This window comes from Balaenoptera physalus (assembly GCF_965194825.1).
Source record: "Balaenoptera physalus genome assembly, chromosome: 7".
Taxonomy (NCBI): Eukaryota; Metazoa; Chordata; class Mammalia; order Artiodactyla; family Balaenopteridae; genus Balaenoptera; species Balaenoptera physalus.
The window spans coordinates 65,403,456-65,417,421 of NC_138886.1; the positions used below are offsets into that span (position 1 = coordinate 65,403,456).

Below are 13,966 nucleotides of genomic sequence, written 5' to 3' on the forward strand. Positions count from 1 at the left end.
CTGCTAATGGATGGAGCTGTGTTCCTGTCTTGCTAGTTGTTTGGCATAGGGTGTCCAGCACTGTAGCTTGCTGGTCGTTGAGTGAAGCTGGGTCTTGATGTTGAGATGGAGATCTCTGAGAGATTTTTGCCGTTTGGTATTACGTGGAGCTGGGAGGTCTCTTGTGGACCAGTGTCCTGAAGTTGGCTCTCCCACCTCAGAGGCACAGCCCTGATGCCTGGCTGGAGCACCAAGAGCCTTTCATCCACACGGCTCAGAATAAAAGGGAGAAAAAAATAGAAAGAAAGAAAGAAAGAGGATAAAATAAAATAAAATAAAGCTATTATAATAATAAATAAGAAAAATTATTAAGAGTAAATGTATTCAGAAAAAAAATTTTTTTAATTTAAAAAAATAGATTTATTTATTTTTTATAATAAAAAATAAGAAAACAATTATTAAGAAAAAATGTATTAAGAAGAAAAAAAATTAATTTTTTAAAATAAAAAATATGAAAAAACTTATTAAAAATTTTTTTTAATTTCTAAAAAATAGAAAATAAGGAAAAAATTATTAAGAAAACATTTATTAGGAAAAAAAATTTTTTAAGTAAAAAAAAATGGACTGACCTAGCCCTAGGACTAATGGTGAAAGCAAAGCTATGCAGACAAAATCTCACCCAGAAGCATACACATATACACTCACAAAAAAAGGAAAAGGGGAAAAATTAATATATCCTGCTCACAAAGTCCACCTCTTGAATTTGGGATGATTCGTTGTCTATTCAGGTATTCAACAGATGCAAGCACATCAAGATGTTTGTGGAGCTTTAATCCGCTGCTTCTGAGGCCGCTGGGAGAGATTTCCCTTTCTCTTCTTTGTTCCTACAGCTCCCGGGGTTCAGCTTTGGATTTGGACCCGCCTCTGCATGTAGGTCGCCTGAGGTCGTCTGTTCCCCGCCAAGACAGAACAGGGTTAAAGGAGCAGCTGCTTCGGGGGCTCTGGCTCACTCAGGCGGGGGGGAGGGAGCGGTACGGAGGAGGCGGGGCGAGCCTGCGGCGGCAGAGGCGTCGTGACGTTGCAGCAGCCTGAGGCGCGCCGTGCGTTCTCCCGGGGAAGTTGTCCCTGGATCACGGGACCCTGGCAGTAGCGAGCTGCACCGGCTCCCGGGAGGGGCGGTGTGGAGAGTGACCTGTGCTCGCACACAGGCTTCTTGGTGGCGGCAGCAGCAGCCTTAGCGTCTCCTGCCCGTCTCTGGGGTCCGCGCTGTTAGCCGCGGCTCGCGCCCGCCTCTGGAGTTCTTTTAGGCGGCGCTCTGAATCCCCTCTCCTTGCGCGCCGCGAAACAAAGAGGCAAGAAAAAGTCTCTTGCCTCTTCGGCAGCTGCAGACTTTTTCCCGGACTCCCTCCCGGCTAGCACCGAAGCCCAAGCCTCAGCTCCCAGCCCCCGCCTGCCCCGGCGGCTGAGCAAACAAGCCTCTCGGGCTGGTGAGTGCTACTCAGCACCGATCCTCCGTGCGGGAATCTCTCCGCTTTGCCCTCCGCACCCCTGTGGCTGCGCTCTCCTCCGTGGCTCCGAAGCTTCCCCCCTCTGCCACCCGCAGTCTCTGCCCACGAAGGGGCTTCCTAGTGTGTGGAAACCTTTCCTCCTTCACAGCTCCCTCCCACTGGTGCAGGTCCCGTCCCTATTCTTTTGTCTCTGTTATTTCTTTTTTCTTTTGCCCTACCCAAGTACGTGGGGATTTTCTTGCCTTTTGGGAGGTCTGACGTCTTCTGCCAGCATTCAGTGGGTGTTCTGTAGTAGCAGTTCCACATGTAGATGTATTTCTACTGTATCTGTGGGAAGGAAGGTGATCTCCGCGTCTTACTCTTCCGCCATCTTGCCCCCTTCCCCCAGTACTTTTCTTTTTTGCCCTAAATCCTTTTCTTATTGAAGCCCCCTTGTGACCAAGAGAAAGTATCTTCCAGGTAAAGGCACAGTCTGTAAATGTGAAACAGAACAGGGCTTATGGATATATATGTGGTTTTCAAGCCAGAGGGTTGATATAGAGCAGGAAGAGGAGGAGGAGGAGGATTAGCTAACATTTATCCAGTACTTTCCATGTGTGAACCAACATTCTCAGAACTTAATATGTGTTAATTTACTTAATACTTACAACACCCCTGTGGTTATATATTATTTTTTGTACTATTATTATCTCCATATTGTACAGCTTACTAGGTGCTGAAGCAAAGATTTGAACACAGACAGTCCAACTCAAGAGCTCATTCACAGTGGCTGGGTTTGGGGGCCCTGGAGTAGGATTATTCAGTTCCTGGCTTCACCTCTTGCTAACCGTGTGAACCTGGTTCACTTAACAGCCTCTTCAAGAGTGCTTCAGTTTCCTCATGTGTAAAAATGAGGATAATAATAGCGTCTCTCTCTAGGCTTGTATGAAGATTAAAAGTAAGGATACCTATAAAGTCCCTGCTATTATGATTAATGCCATTTCTATCATGTTCTAACCGATTGAGCGTAGAATTATAATTTTTACCTGTTCCCAGCGTAGGAAGGAACCACCAAGGCGTCAGAGTAACTCCCCTATTCTAGGCAGAGCGCTGGAGTTAGCATTAGAATGCCTTCTGATTGGCATTTTTGTATCTTTGCCTAAAATCATCTTATTTAGTTAGGTTTCAAGATACATTGTTAAATGCCTGGCTTATTGATGGCAGGAGGAGATAGCAGCTTCATATTTTAATACTTTTCCTTCGTGAATACAGGGGTTTTATTTCGTAGGTTATAAAATTAACATTTTAATCTGTCTCATTTATTTGCATAAATAATATCCTATTATAATACAATTATGTTTATTTAAAAAGTGAAAAACATGATCCTAGCAAATCAAGCTGCTTTGGGATTTGGGAGAGACAATAAATTGCTATAACATGAATTTGAATAATGGAACAGCAACCCATGTGTATCACCATTGTTATAAACCATTTCTGCATGTATTTATTAGAAAATTATAGTTGCACATATATTATAGAAATTCTGAGACCTTAATGTTCACAGACATTAAAAAATTTCTTTCATAGGGTGTTTGTGGAACTTTTGGATAAAAGCTTATGTTTATCATGGCGTCATTTAATACACTTTAAAAATACCCTACTGCTTTCTGAATATTTTGTTTATAATGAAAGTAAAATATTCAGCAATTGGAAATGAAGGGGAAAAAGTTTAGTTCACTTTAAGATATAACTAGGCCTCAAAAAATATTTGCTCCATTTGCTTAGTAACATTTGAAGGCTAAACATATAGCTTTAATGAGAGGTGATGTTCATGAACAATGACTTTTAAAAGTTAATAGGGCTTAGGAAATCCACGAGTTTTTGCTGAACTAATATTTAAGCTATTATTTAAAACAGTCTGAAGTAGAACTACATAGGTGCCTAAGCCCAAAATTAAAACAGTAATAACCCTAATTCATTCCTTCTTATGTTGTTAGTAGTTGGGATGGTAGGCTGAATAGAGTCCTCTAGAAAACTGATGTTCACTCAGAACCTCAGAATGTAACCTTTTTTGGAAATAAGGCCTTTGCAGATATAATCAGTTAAATTAAGATGACTTCATACTGGATTAGAGCAGGCTCTAAATCCAATGACCAGTGTCCTTTTAAGGGGAGACACACAGAGAGACAGAGAGGGTAGATGGCCATGTGGAAACAGAGGTAGAAATTGGAGTGATGCAGCGCCAAACTAAGGAATGACAAGGATTTCCAGTAACCACCAGAAGCTAGAAGAGACAAGGAAGAATTCTTCCTTAGAACCTTTGGAGAAAGCACGGTCCTGTTGATACCTTGACTTCAGACTTCTAGCCTCTAGAACTGTTAGAGAATACATTCTGTTGTTTTTAGCCACTGAGTTTGTGGCAATTTGTTATAGCTGCCCTAGGAAACTAATATAATTGGTAAGTTTACTATGGGGTTTAGTTTTATAAAAGGCATTACTTAGGGTAGCTATAGACTGAAATTAAATTAAAAAGTGTCGCAAATTTTTGTTTATACTTCAAATACTAATAATTTTTTTTTAATGTCTGAAACATTTATATTAACATATTTCCATACAAATAACCCAATGAAAGTTTAATATTAGTTGTTTTGTTTGTTTGTTTTTTTTTACTGCAGGTTCTTGTTAGGCATCAATTTTATACACATCAGTGTATACATGTCAATCCCAATCGCCCAATTCAGCACACCACCATCCCCACCCCACCGCAGTTTTCCCCCCTTGGTGTCCATATGTCCATTCTCTACATCTGTGTCTCAACTTCTGCCCTGCAAACCGGCTCATCTGTACCATTTTTCTAGGTTCCACATACATGCATTAATATACGATATTTGTTTTTCTCTTTCTGACTTACTTCACTCTGTATGACAGTCTCTAGATCCATCCAAGTCTCAACAAATGACTCAATTTCGTTCCCTTTTATGGCTGAGTAATATTCCATTGTATATATGTACCACAACTTCTTTATCCATTCGTCTGTCGATGGGCATTTAGGTTGCTTCCATGACCTGGCTATTGTAAATAGTGCTGCAATGAACATTTGGGTGCATGTGTCTTTTTGAATTACGGTTTTCTCTGGGTATATGCCCAGTAATGGGATTGCTGGGTCATATGGTAATTCTATTTTTAGTTTTTTAAGGAACCTCCATATTGTTCTCCATAGTGGCTGTATCAATTTACATTCCCACCAACAGTGCAAGAGGGTTCCCTTTTCTCCACACCCTCTCCAGCATTTGTTGTTTGTAGATTTTCTGATGATGCCCATTCTAACAGGAGTGAGGTGATACCTCATTGTAGTTTTGATTTGCATTTCTCTAATAATTAGTGATGTTGAGCATCCTTTCATGTGCTTCGTGGCCATCTGTATGTCTTCTTTGGAGAAATGTCTATTTAGGTCTTCTGCCCATTTTTGGATTGGGGTGTTTGTTTCTCTAATATTGAGCTGAATGAGCTGTTTATGTATTTTGGAGATTAATCCTTTGTCCGTTGATTCATTTGCAAATATTTTCTCCCATTCTGAGGGTTGTCTTTTCGTCTTGTTTATGGTTTCCTTTGCTGTGCAAAAGCTTTGAAGTTTCATTAGGTCCCACTTGTTTATTTTTGTTTTTATTTCCATTACTCTAGTAGGTGGATCAAAAAAGATCTTGCTGTGATTTATGTCAAAGAGTGTTCTTCCTATGTTTTCCTCTAAGAGTTTTATAGTGTCCAGTCTTATATTTAGGTCTCTAATCCATCTTGAGTTTATTTTTGTGTATGGTGTTAGGGAGTATTCTAATTTCATTCTTTTACGTGTAGCTGTCCAGTTTTCCCAGCACCACTATTGAAGAGACTGTCTTTTCTCCATTGTATATCTTTGCCTCCTTTGTCATAGATCAGTTGACCATAGGTGTGTGGGTTAATCTCTGGGCTTTCTATCTTGTTCCATTGATCTATGTTTCTGTTTTTGTGCCAGTACCATATTGTCTTGATGACTGTAGCTTTGTAGTAGTCTCAAGTCAGGGAGTCTGATTCCTCCAGCTCTGTTTTTTTCCCTCAAGACTGCTTTGGCTATTCGGGGTCTTTTGTGTCTCCATACAAATTTTAAGATGATTTGTTCTAGCTCTGTAAAAAATGCCATTGGTAATTTGATAGGGATTGCATTGAATCTGTAGATTGCTTTGGGTAGTAGAGTCATTTTCACAATGTTGATTCTTCCAATCCAAGAACATGGTATATCTCTCCATCTGTTTGTGTCATCTTTAATTTCTTTCATCAGTGTCTTATAGTTTTCTGCATACAGGTCTTTTGTCTCCCTAGGTAGGTTTATTCCTAGGTATTTTATTCTTTTTCTTGCAACGGTAAATGGGAGTGTTTCCATAATTTCTCTTTCAGATTTTTCATCATTAGTATATAGGAATGCAAGAGATTTCTGTGCATTAATTTTGTATCCTGCAACTTTACCATATTCATTAATTAGCTCTAGCAGTTTTCTGGTGGCAGTTTTAGGATTCTCTATGTATAGTATCATGTCATCCGCAAACAGTGACAGTTTTACTTCTTCTTTTCCAATTTGTATTCCTTTTATTTCTTTTTCTTCTCTGATTGCTGTGGCTAGGACTTCCAGAACTATGTTGAATAATAGTGGTGAGAGTGGACATCCTTGTCTCGTTCCTGATCTTAGAGGAAATGCTTTCAGTTTTTCACCATTGAGAATGATGTTTGCTGTGGGTTTGTCGTATATGGCCTTTATTATGTTGAGGTAGGTTCCCTCTATGCCCACTTTCTGGAGAGTTTTTATCATAAATGGGTGTTGAATTTTGTCAAAAGCTTTTTCTGCATCTATTGAGATGATCATATGGTTTTTATTCTTCAATTTGTTAATATGATGTATCATGTTGATTGATTTGCGTATATTGAAGAATCCTTGCATCCCTGGGATAAATCCCACTTGATCGTGGTGTATGATCCTTTTAATGTGTTGTTGGATTCTGTTTGCTAGTATTTTGTTGAGGATTTTTGCATCTATATTCATCAGTGATATTGGTCTGTAATTTTCCTTTTTTGTAGTATCTTAGTCTGGTTTTGGTATCAGGGTGATGGTGGCCTCATAGAATGTGTTTGGGAGTGTTCCTTCCTCTGCAGGTTTTTGGAAGAGTTTGAGAAGGATGGGTGTTAGCTCTTCTCTAAATGTTTGATAGAATTCACCTGTGAAGCCATCTGGTCCTGGACTTTTGTTTGTTGGAAGATTTTTAATCACAGTTTCAATTTCATTACTTGTGATTGGTCTGTTCATATTTTCTATTTCTTCCTGGTTCAGTCTTGGAAGGTTATACCTTTCTAAGAATTTGTCCATTTCTTCCAGGTTGTCCATTTTAATGGCATAGAGTTGCTTGTAGTAGTCTCTTAGGATGCTTTGTATTTCTGTGCTGTCTGTTGTAACTTCTCCTTTTTCATTCCTAATTTTATTGGTTTGAGTCCTCTCCCTCTTTTTCTTGTTGAGTCTGGCCAGTGGTTTATCTTCTCAAAGAACCAGCTTTTAGTTTTATTGATCTTTGCTATTGTTTTCTTTGTTTCTATTTCATTTCTTTCTGCTCTGATCTTTATGATTTCTTTCCTTCTGCTAACTTTGGGTTTTGTTTGTTCTTCTTTCTCTAGTTCCTTTAGGTGTAAGGTTAGATTGTTTACTTGAGATTTTTCTTGTTTCTTGAGGTAGGCTTGTATAGGTATAAACTTCCCTCTTAGAACTGCTTTTGCTGCATCCCATAGGTTTTGGATCGTCGTGTTTTCATTGTCATTTGTCTCTAGGTATTTTTTGATTTCCTCTTTGATTTCTTCAGTGATCTCTTGGTTATTTAGTAACGTATTGTTTAGCCTCCATGTATTTGTGTTTTTTACGTTTATTTCCCTGTAATTCATTTCTAATCTCATAGCGTTGTGGTCAGAAAAGACGCTTGATATGATTTCAATTTTCTTAAATTTACTGAGGCTTGATTTGTGACCCAAGATGTGATCTATCCTGGAGAATGTTCCGTGCGCACTTGAGAAGAAAGTGTAATCTGCTGTTTTTGGATGGAATGTCCTATAAATATCAATTAAATCTATCTGGTCTATTGTGTCATTTAAAGCTTCTGTTTCCTTATTTATTTTCGTTTTCGTTGATCTGTCCATTGGTGTAAGTGGGACGTTAAAGTCCCCCACTATTATTGTGTTACTGTCGATTTCCTCTTTTAGAGCTGTTAGCAGTTGCCTTATGTATTGAGGTGCTCCTATGTTGGGTGCATATATATTTATAATTGTTATATCTTCTTCTTGGATTGATCCCTTGATCATTATGTAGTGTCCTTCCTTGTGTCTTGTAACATTCTTTATTTTAAAGTCTATTGTATCTGATATGAGTATTGCTACTCCAGCTTCCTTTTGATTTCCATTTGCATGGAATATCTTTTTCCATCCCCTCACTTTCAGTCTGTATGTGTCCCTAGATCTGAAGTGGGTCTCTTATAGACAACATGTATATGGGTCTTGTTTTTGTATCCATTCAGCAAGCCTGTGTCTTTTGGTTGGAGCATTTAATCCATTCACGTTTAAGGTAATTATCGATATGTATCTTCCTATGACCATTTTCTTAATTGTTTTGGGTTTGTTTTTGTAGGTCCTTTTCTTCTCTTGTGTTTTCCACTTAGAGAAGTTCCTTAAGCATTTGTTGAAGAGCTGGTTTGGTGGTGCTGAGTTCTCTTAGCTTTTGCTTGTCTGTAAAGCTTTTGATTTCTCCATCGAATCTGAATGAGATCCTTGCCGGGTAGAGTAATCTTGGTTGTAGGTTCTTCCCTTTCATCACTTTAAGTATATCATGCCACTCCCTTCTGGCTTGTAGAGTTTCTGCTGAGAAATCAGCTGTTAACCTTATGGGAGTTCCCTTGTATGTTATTTGTCATTTTTCCCTTGCTGCTTTCAATAATTTTTCTTTGTCTTTAATTTTTGCCAATTTGATTACTACGTGTCTCAGCGTGTTTCTCCTTGGGTTTATCCTATATGGGACTCTCTGCGCTTCCTGGACTTGGGTGGCTATTGCCTTTCCCATGTTAGGGAAGTTTTCGACTATAATCTCTTCAAATATTTTCTCTGGTCCTTTCTCTCTCTCTTCTCCTTCTGGGACCCCTATAATGCGAATGTTGTTGCATTTAGTGTTGTCCCAGAGGTCTGTTAGGCTGTCTTCATTTCTTTTCATTCTTTTTTCTTTAGTCTGTTCCGCAGCAGTGAATTCCACCATTCTGTCTTCCAGGTCACTTATCCATTCTTCTGCCTCAGTTATTCTGCTATTGATTCCTTCTAGTGTAGTTTTCATTTCAGTTATTGTATTGTTCATCTCTGTTTGTTTGTTCTTTAATTCTTCTAGTCCTTGTTAAACATTTCTTGCATCGTCTCGATCTTTGCCTCCATTCTTATTCTGAGGTCCTGGATCATCTTCACTATCATTATTCTGAATTCTTTTTCTGGAAGGTTGCCTATCTCCACTTCATTTAGTTGTTTTTCTGGGGTTTTATCTTGTTCCTTCATCTGGTACATCGTCCTCTGCCTTTTCATCTTGTCCATCTTTCTGTGAATGTCAGTTTTGTTTCACAAGCTGCAGGATTGCAGTTCTTGCTTCTGCTGTCTGCCCTCTGGTGGATGAGGCTATCTAAGAGGCTTGTGCAAGTTTCTTGATGGGAGGGACTGGTGGTGGGTAGAGCTGACTGTTGCTCTGGTGGGCACAGCTTAGTAAAACTTTAATCTGCTTGACTGCTGATGGGTGCGTCTGGGTTCCCTCCCTGTTGGTTGTTTCGCCTGAGGCAACCCAACACTGGAGCCTACCTGGGCTCTTTGGTGGGGTTAATGGCAGACTCTGGGAGGGCTCACGCCAACAAGTACTTCCCAGAACTTCTGCTGCCAGTGTCATTGTCCCCACGGTGAACCACAGCCACGCAGCCACCCCCCGCCTCTGCAGGAGACCCTCCAACACTAGCAGGTAGGTCTGGTTCAGTCTCTCCTGTGGTTACTGCTCCATCCCCTGGTTCCCGATGTGCCCACTACTTTGTGTGTGTCCTCCAAGAGTGGAGTCTGTGTTTCCCCCAGTCCTGTCGAAGTCTTGCAGTCAAATCCCACTTGCCTTCAAAGTCTGATTCTCTTGGAATTCCTCCTTGTGTTGCCGGACCCCCAGGTTGGGAAGCCTGACGTGGGGCTCACAACCTTCACTCCAGTGAGTGGACTTCTGTGGTATAAGTGTTCTCCAGTCTGTGAGTCACCCACCCAGCAGTTATGGGATTTGATTTTCTGTGATTGTGCCCCTCCTACCGTCTCATTGTGGCTTCTCCTTTGTCTTTGGATGTGGGGTATCTTTTTTGGTGAGTTCCAGTGTCTTCCTGTTCATGATTGTCCAGCAGCTAGTTGTGATTCTGGTGTTCTCACAAGAGGGAGTGAGAGCACGTCCTTCTACTCCGCCATCTTGGTTCAGGCCGAGAGGATCACTATATTGTTCATGAACAATTTTTATTCTTTACATCATCCTGAAATGAAACAATAATCAAAAAGAATACCTAATTATTCCTTTACCATGCATTTATTACCTGCTATGTGCTATGTACTTTGCCAGGTTCTAAGGATGTTATAGTAAGAATAATAACAACAACAAGCAGTATTTATTGAATGCTTACTATGTGCCAGCCACTGTGCTGAGCACTTTATGTATATTACTAATTTAATCCTAATTGTCCTATCTAAGGTGGGTTATTATCTCCTCCTTTCAGAGGAAGAAACTACCAGTGTAGAGTCCAAGATTCGAACCTAGGCAGTGTGAACCCAGAGTCCTCACTCTTAAGCTTTGTATTATATTACACCCTTAATAGGATGAGATAAGAGACCTTCTGTCAGAGATCTGAAGGTTTTTGTGAGAAGACAGACATTTACGTGAATACTTGTAATGAATTGTGATAAGTCATAATAAAGAAGTCCAAGTGAGAAGTGAGAATCACCTGTGTGAGGGTAGTAACAGTGGAGATGGAGAAGGATTAGGCTGTGGCCAGATATAGATGGAAACATTGACAGGACTTAATGAATAAAATGGATGCTGGGTGGCTTCCTAATTGCCCAGCAATTCAGTTAGGATCTATCCCTGCCTTGAGCTTCTGGTAAGAAGTGAGCAGTGTTCAAAACAACAAGTAAGCATTTTATGTAGAGAAAGATTTCCTTCAGTTTGAAGGCATGTCACAGAAACACTGCTACTTACAGACTTGACTCCAAAAGCTTCGAGAGTCATCTCAGACTCATATAGGATGGCAAAGTATACTTAAACTCTACTTTGCCTGGTGTAAAGTAGTGGTGAATCTCTACTAGCATTAGTTCATGGTGCTGGAGGCTAGAATTCCCATTCCTTTAATTAGATTTTCAGCTTTGATTACTGATAAGGTACTTGAAATTGAAATTGTAACTCTATCTTGGTAATAGCTACAAGAATCTGCATGTGGATGTCAATAATGAAGGGTCCTATCATAAAGTGACTTTTTTTGGTGGCCTGTTCATCACATGGCTTAATAAATGCAGGAAACCAAAGGCGGTACAATTTATATTACTTTTCTTTTTCTTTACGTAACATTAAAAAAATAATTTTCAGATCTCCAGCGTGCAAATAAGTGAAAACTGATTATATGCTTAGTTCTGAATGTATTGGGAGATGAGAGAAAATGTGTAAATTATTCAGATCATTTTTCAAAATAAGTATAAGAGTTTTTATTTCTTAGCCAAACGTATTTTCAAGTACAATGTATTTCATCTGAAAGGCTAAGTAGCATGACAAAAATTTATAGAAAAATTGTTGAATTTGTCAAAAAAGTATATTTTTATGAGCAAAGGCTAAATTCCGTACTCCTGAATTGTGCCTAGACCTTTCTGCTCTTACTTGTCAAATGCTTTTTCTATCCCAGGTCATCTTTATACAATCCTATTTTTTGTGATATAGTGTAAAAACAACCGTAAATTGATTGCTAGTCGATATTAAGTTTTGATAACCTACAAATCATATCTTCCTCTCAAAAGGGCCTAAGGAACTGATTTGAAATTTAACTTTAGTCATCTAGAGGTCTGTTTTTGAGCAGCTTAGTGCATCACTGTAATATTTCCTAGATTCCCGTCCAATTCAATAGATGGAATGACTAAACTGTAGTCATCCTAGTTCTGAGCTCACGAGCAAGGAGAAAGTAGTTAAACATCTTGCTGTATGTGAGCAGTGCGAGGGCAGGCAGACACTGTGCACCTTGACCACCTATTATGAAGCTTTTTGCTGCCGTGTCAAGTGAAAGCGAGCTAATTGGGTGAAGCTGTGGAGCATGTTAGGGGCCTGGTAGAGGGTTGCTGTCTGACAGCTGAATGTCAGCAAGAGCCAGTCAAGTGTAGCTGAGAGACAGAGACCTGTCACAAAGTTCCTGCAGACTGGAGCACAGTTAGGGAGCTGAAATACGGTTCCGTCTCACTTTCTCCCTCATTGAATCCAAGCACCTTAAAAGATTTTCCACAGTATGTGTCAAGTCTTGTTCTCTAAGCTGTTTCCTGGAACTGTCCTGCATTCAAATGATTGAACAAAAGATGCTAATGTTTAGCAAAGTGAATGTAAATTCCCTCTTTTCCCCTTTTCTGCCCAAGCAGATAGACATTCAACTCAAAGGAAACTTTGAAGGTTTACATCAAACAATTAGATTGCCTCCAAAGTTAGCTGATAATAGAATCTTTTTCTCAAGAGAGTATAAAAATTGAAAATTAAAGCAAGCGGATAAGCAATGCATTTTTCTCTGATATAGAAAACCTAGCTCAAGAGAGCTAGGATTCTGGCCTGGGTGTCTTGTGAATGGACACTTGCCAAGGTAACTGTCCTCTTGTCTTTTTGTCCCAGGCTTCTTTCCTTCATTTTCAGAGCGGCCTAAGGTGAAATGCTGTAATGACACTCATCAGAAAGCTGGGAAAGATAAACACAGAAAGGAACAGTGAGGTTCCTTCTGAAACTTTGGACACTTTAGAAAGGAGAAATCAGAGAAAGTTAGAATTAAAGAATGAAAATTAGGGCTTCCCTGGTGGCGCAGTGGTTGAGAATCTGCCTGCCAATGCAGGGGACACGGGTTCAAGCCCTGGTCTGGGAAGATCCCACATGCCGCGGAGCAACTAGGCCCGTGAGCCACAATTACTGAGCCTGCGCGTCTGGAGCCTGTGCGCCACAACAAGAAAGGCCGCGATAGTGAGAGGCCCGCGCACCACGATGAAGAGTGGCCCCCGCTTGCCGCAACTGGAGAAAGCCCTCGCACAGAAACGAAGACCCAACACAGCCATAAATAAATAAATAAATAAATAAATAAATAAATAAATAATTAAAAAAAAAAAATTAAACTTTGTGAAGTAAAAATATTTTTCAGAGAGAGGAAAGTTTTATATCAAAACATGCCCTCCTGTTGGCTTTCTGTGGAATATGGATTAGAAGCAGTCCATTCGGTGAACAATACGCAAATGTACGGCGTTCCTGCGATGTGCCGGTCACTAGTCAAGCCACTGATAATACACAAAGAAACAAACAAACAAACTAGCCTGTGCCTCCAAGGAAGGGACACTCCAAGGCAGCACTGACCATTAGGACTTACTGTGATGGTGGAGACATGGCTTTTGAGCACATGGAGGGCAGCTAGTGTGACTGAGGAACTCTAATTTTTAATTTTACATTAAATTAAACTTTAATTAATTTAAAATTAAACAATTACATGTGGCCAGTGGCTAGTGTATTGAACACCACAAGTTAAGCAAACAGCAGATTGTGACGCTGTACTATTATTATAAAAGCAGTATGTGTGGGATGTTTCGATAATGCAAAGAAGGGGCACGTAACCCAAATGTGGGGGATTCGAAGGCAGGGGAAGTTTGAGGGCAAGGTGATACCTGAAAACTGTGAAAGCTGTGAAAACTGTCAAAGCCTGAGGAAGAAGTCTCCTTTTAAATAGAAAAAGCAGCGTGAAACAAAGTCTCTGAGATAGGAGAAGGCAGGACTTTCTTCAGGATCAGTGTTTTGATTAGTACTGGGGGGCAAAGGTGTCTTATGAGAAATTGCCTTAATGTAATGGTAGCCACTGAGTACTCTACCAAGCAGGTTATCCCAGAGGTCACAGAAGAGGAGGTCTCACAGATGAAATTAGGATCCTCAGATCACATGGTTGCAATCTGTCGATAAAACACACAGTGAGAAGTGGACGGTAGGGAGCCAGCAGGGAGACGGACCATACTCCCTGATGCCTTGCTTTTACGGTGTTCATATGACCTCTCTCTCGGCTACATTAGCCTTCTCCATTCTTTGTGAGGTTATGAGGACCAGGGTGGAGGTTTGAGAAAGGAGGATTGGGTGACCGAAGGTGCCTGGGACCACTTATCCACACTTGCCTTGACAAATACTCCTGGCCAAT

General features: G+C 40.2%; 1 protein-coding gene across 23 annotated transcripts in view; it reads left to right on the forward strand.

Moving 5' to 3' along the window:
- CCDC171 (coiled-coil domain containing 171) overlaps positions 1 to 13,966 on the forward strand; it is a 378,190-nt gene that overhangs the window by 349,481 nt on the left and 14,743 nt on the right. Inside the window, exon 25 of one of the 23 annotated variants that reach the window (XM_082467929.1) lies at positions 12,421 to 12,902. The exons of the other annotated variants lie outside the window; for them this stretch is intronic. Within the exon in view, the coding sequence (XP_082324055.1) occupies positions 12,421 to 12,456 (36 nt within the window). The 3' untranslated portion in view covers positions 12,457 to 12,902. Of the gene's footprint in view, positions 1 to 12,420; positions 12,903 to 13,966 lie in introns of those variants that run through there. 23 annotated transcript variants of the gene reach the window in all.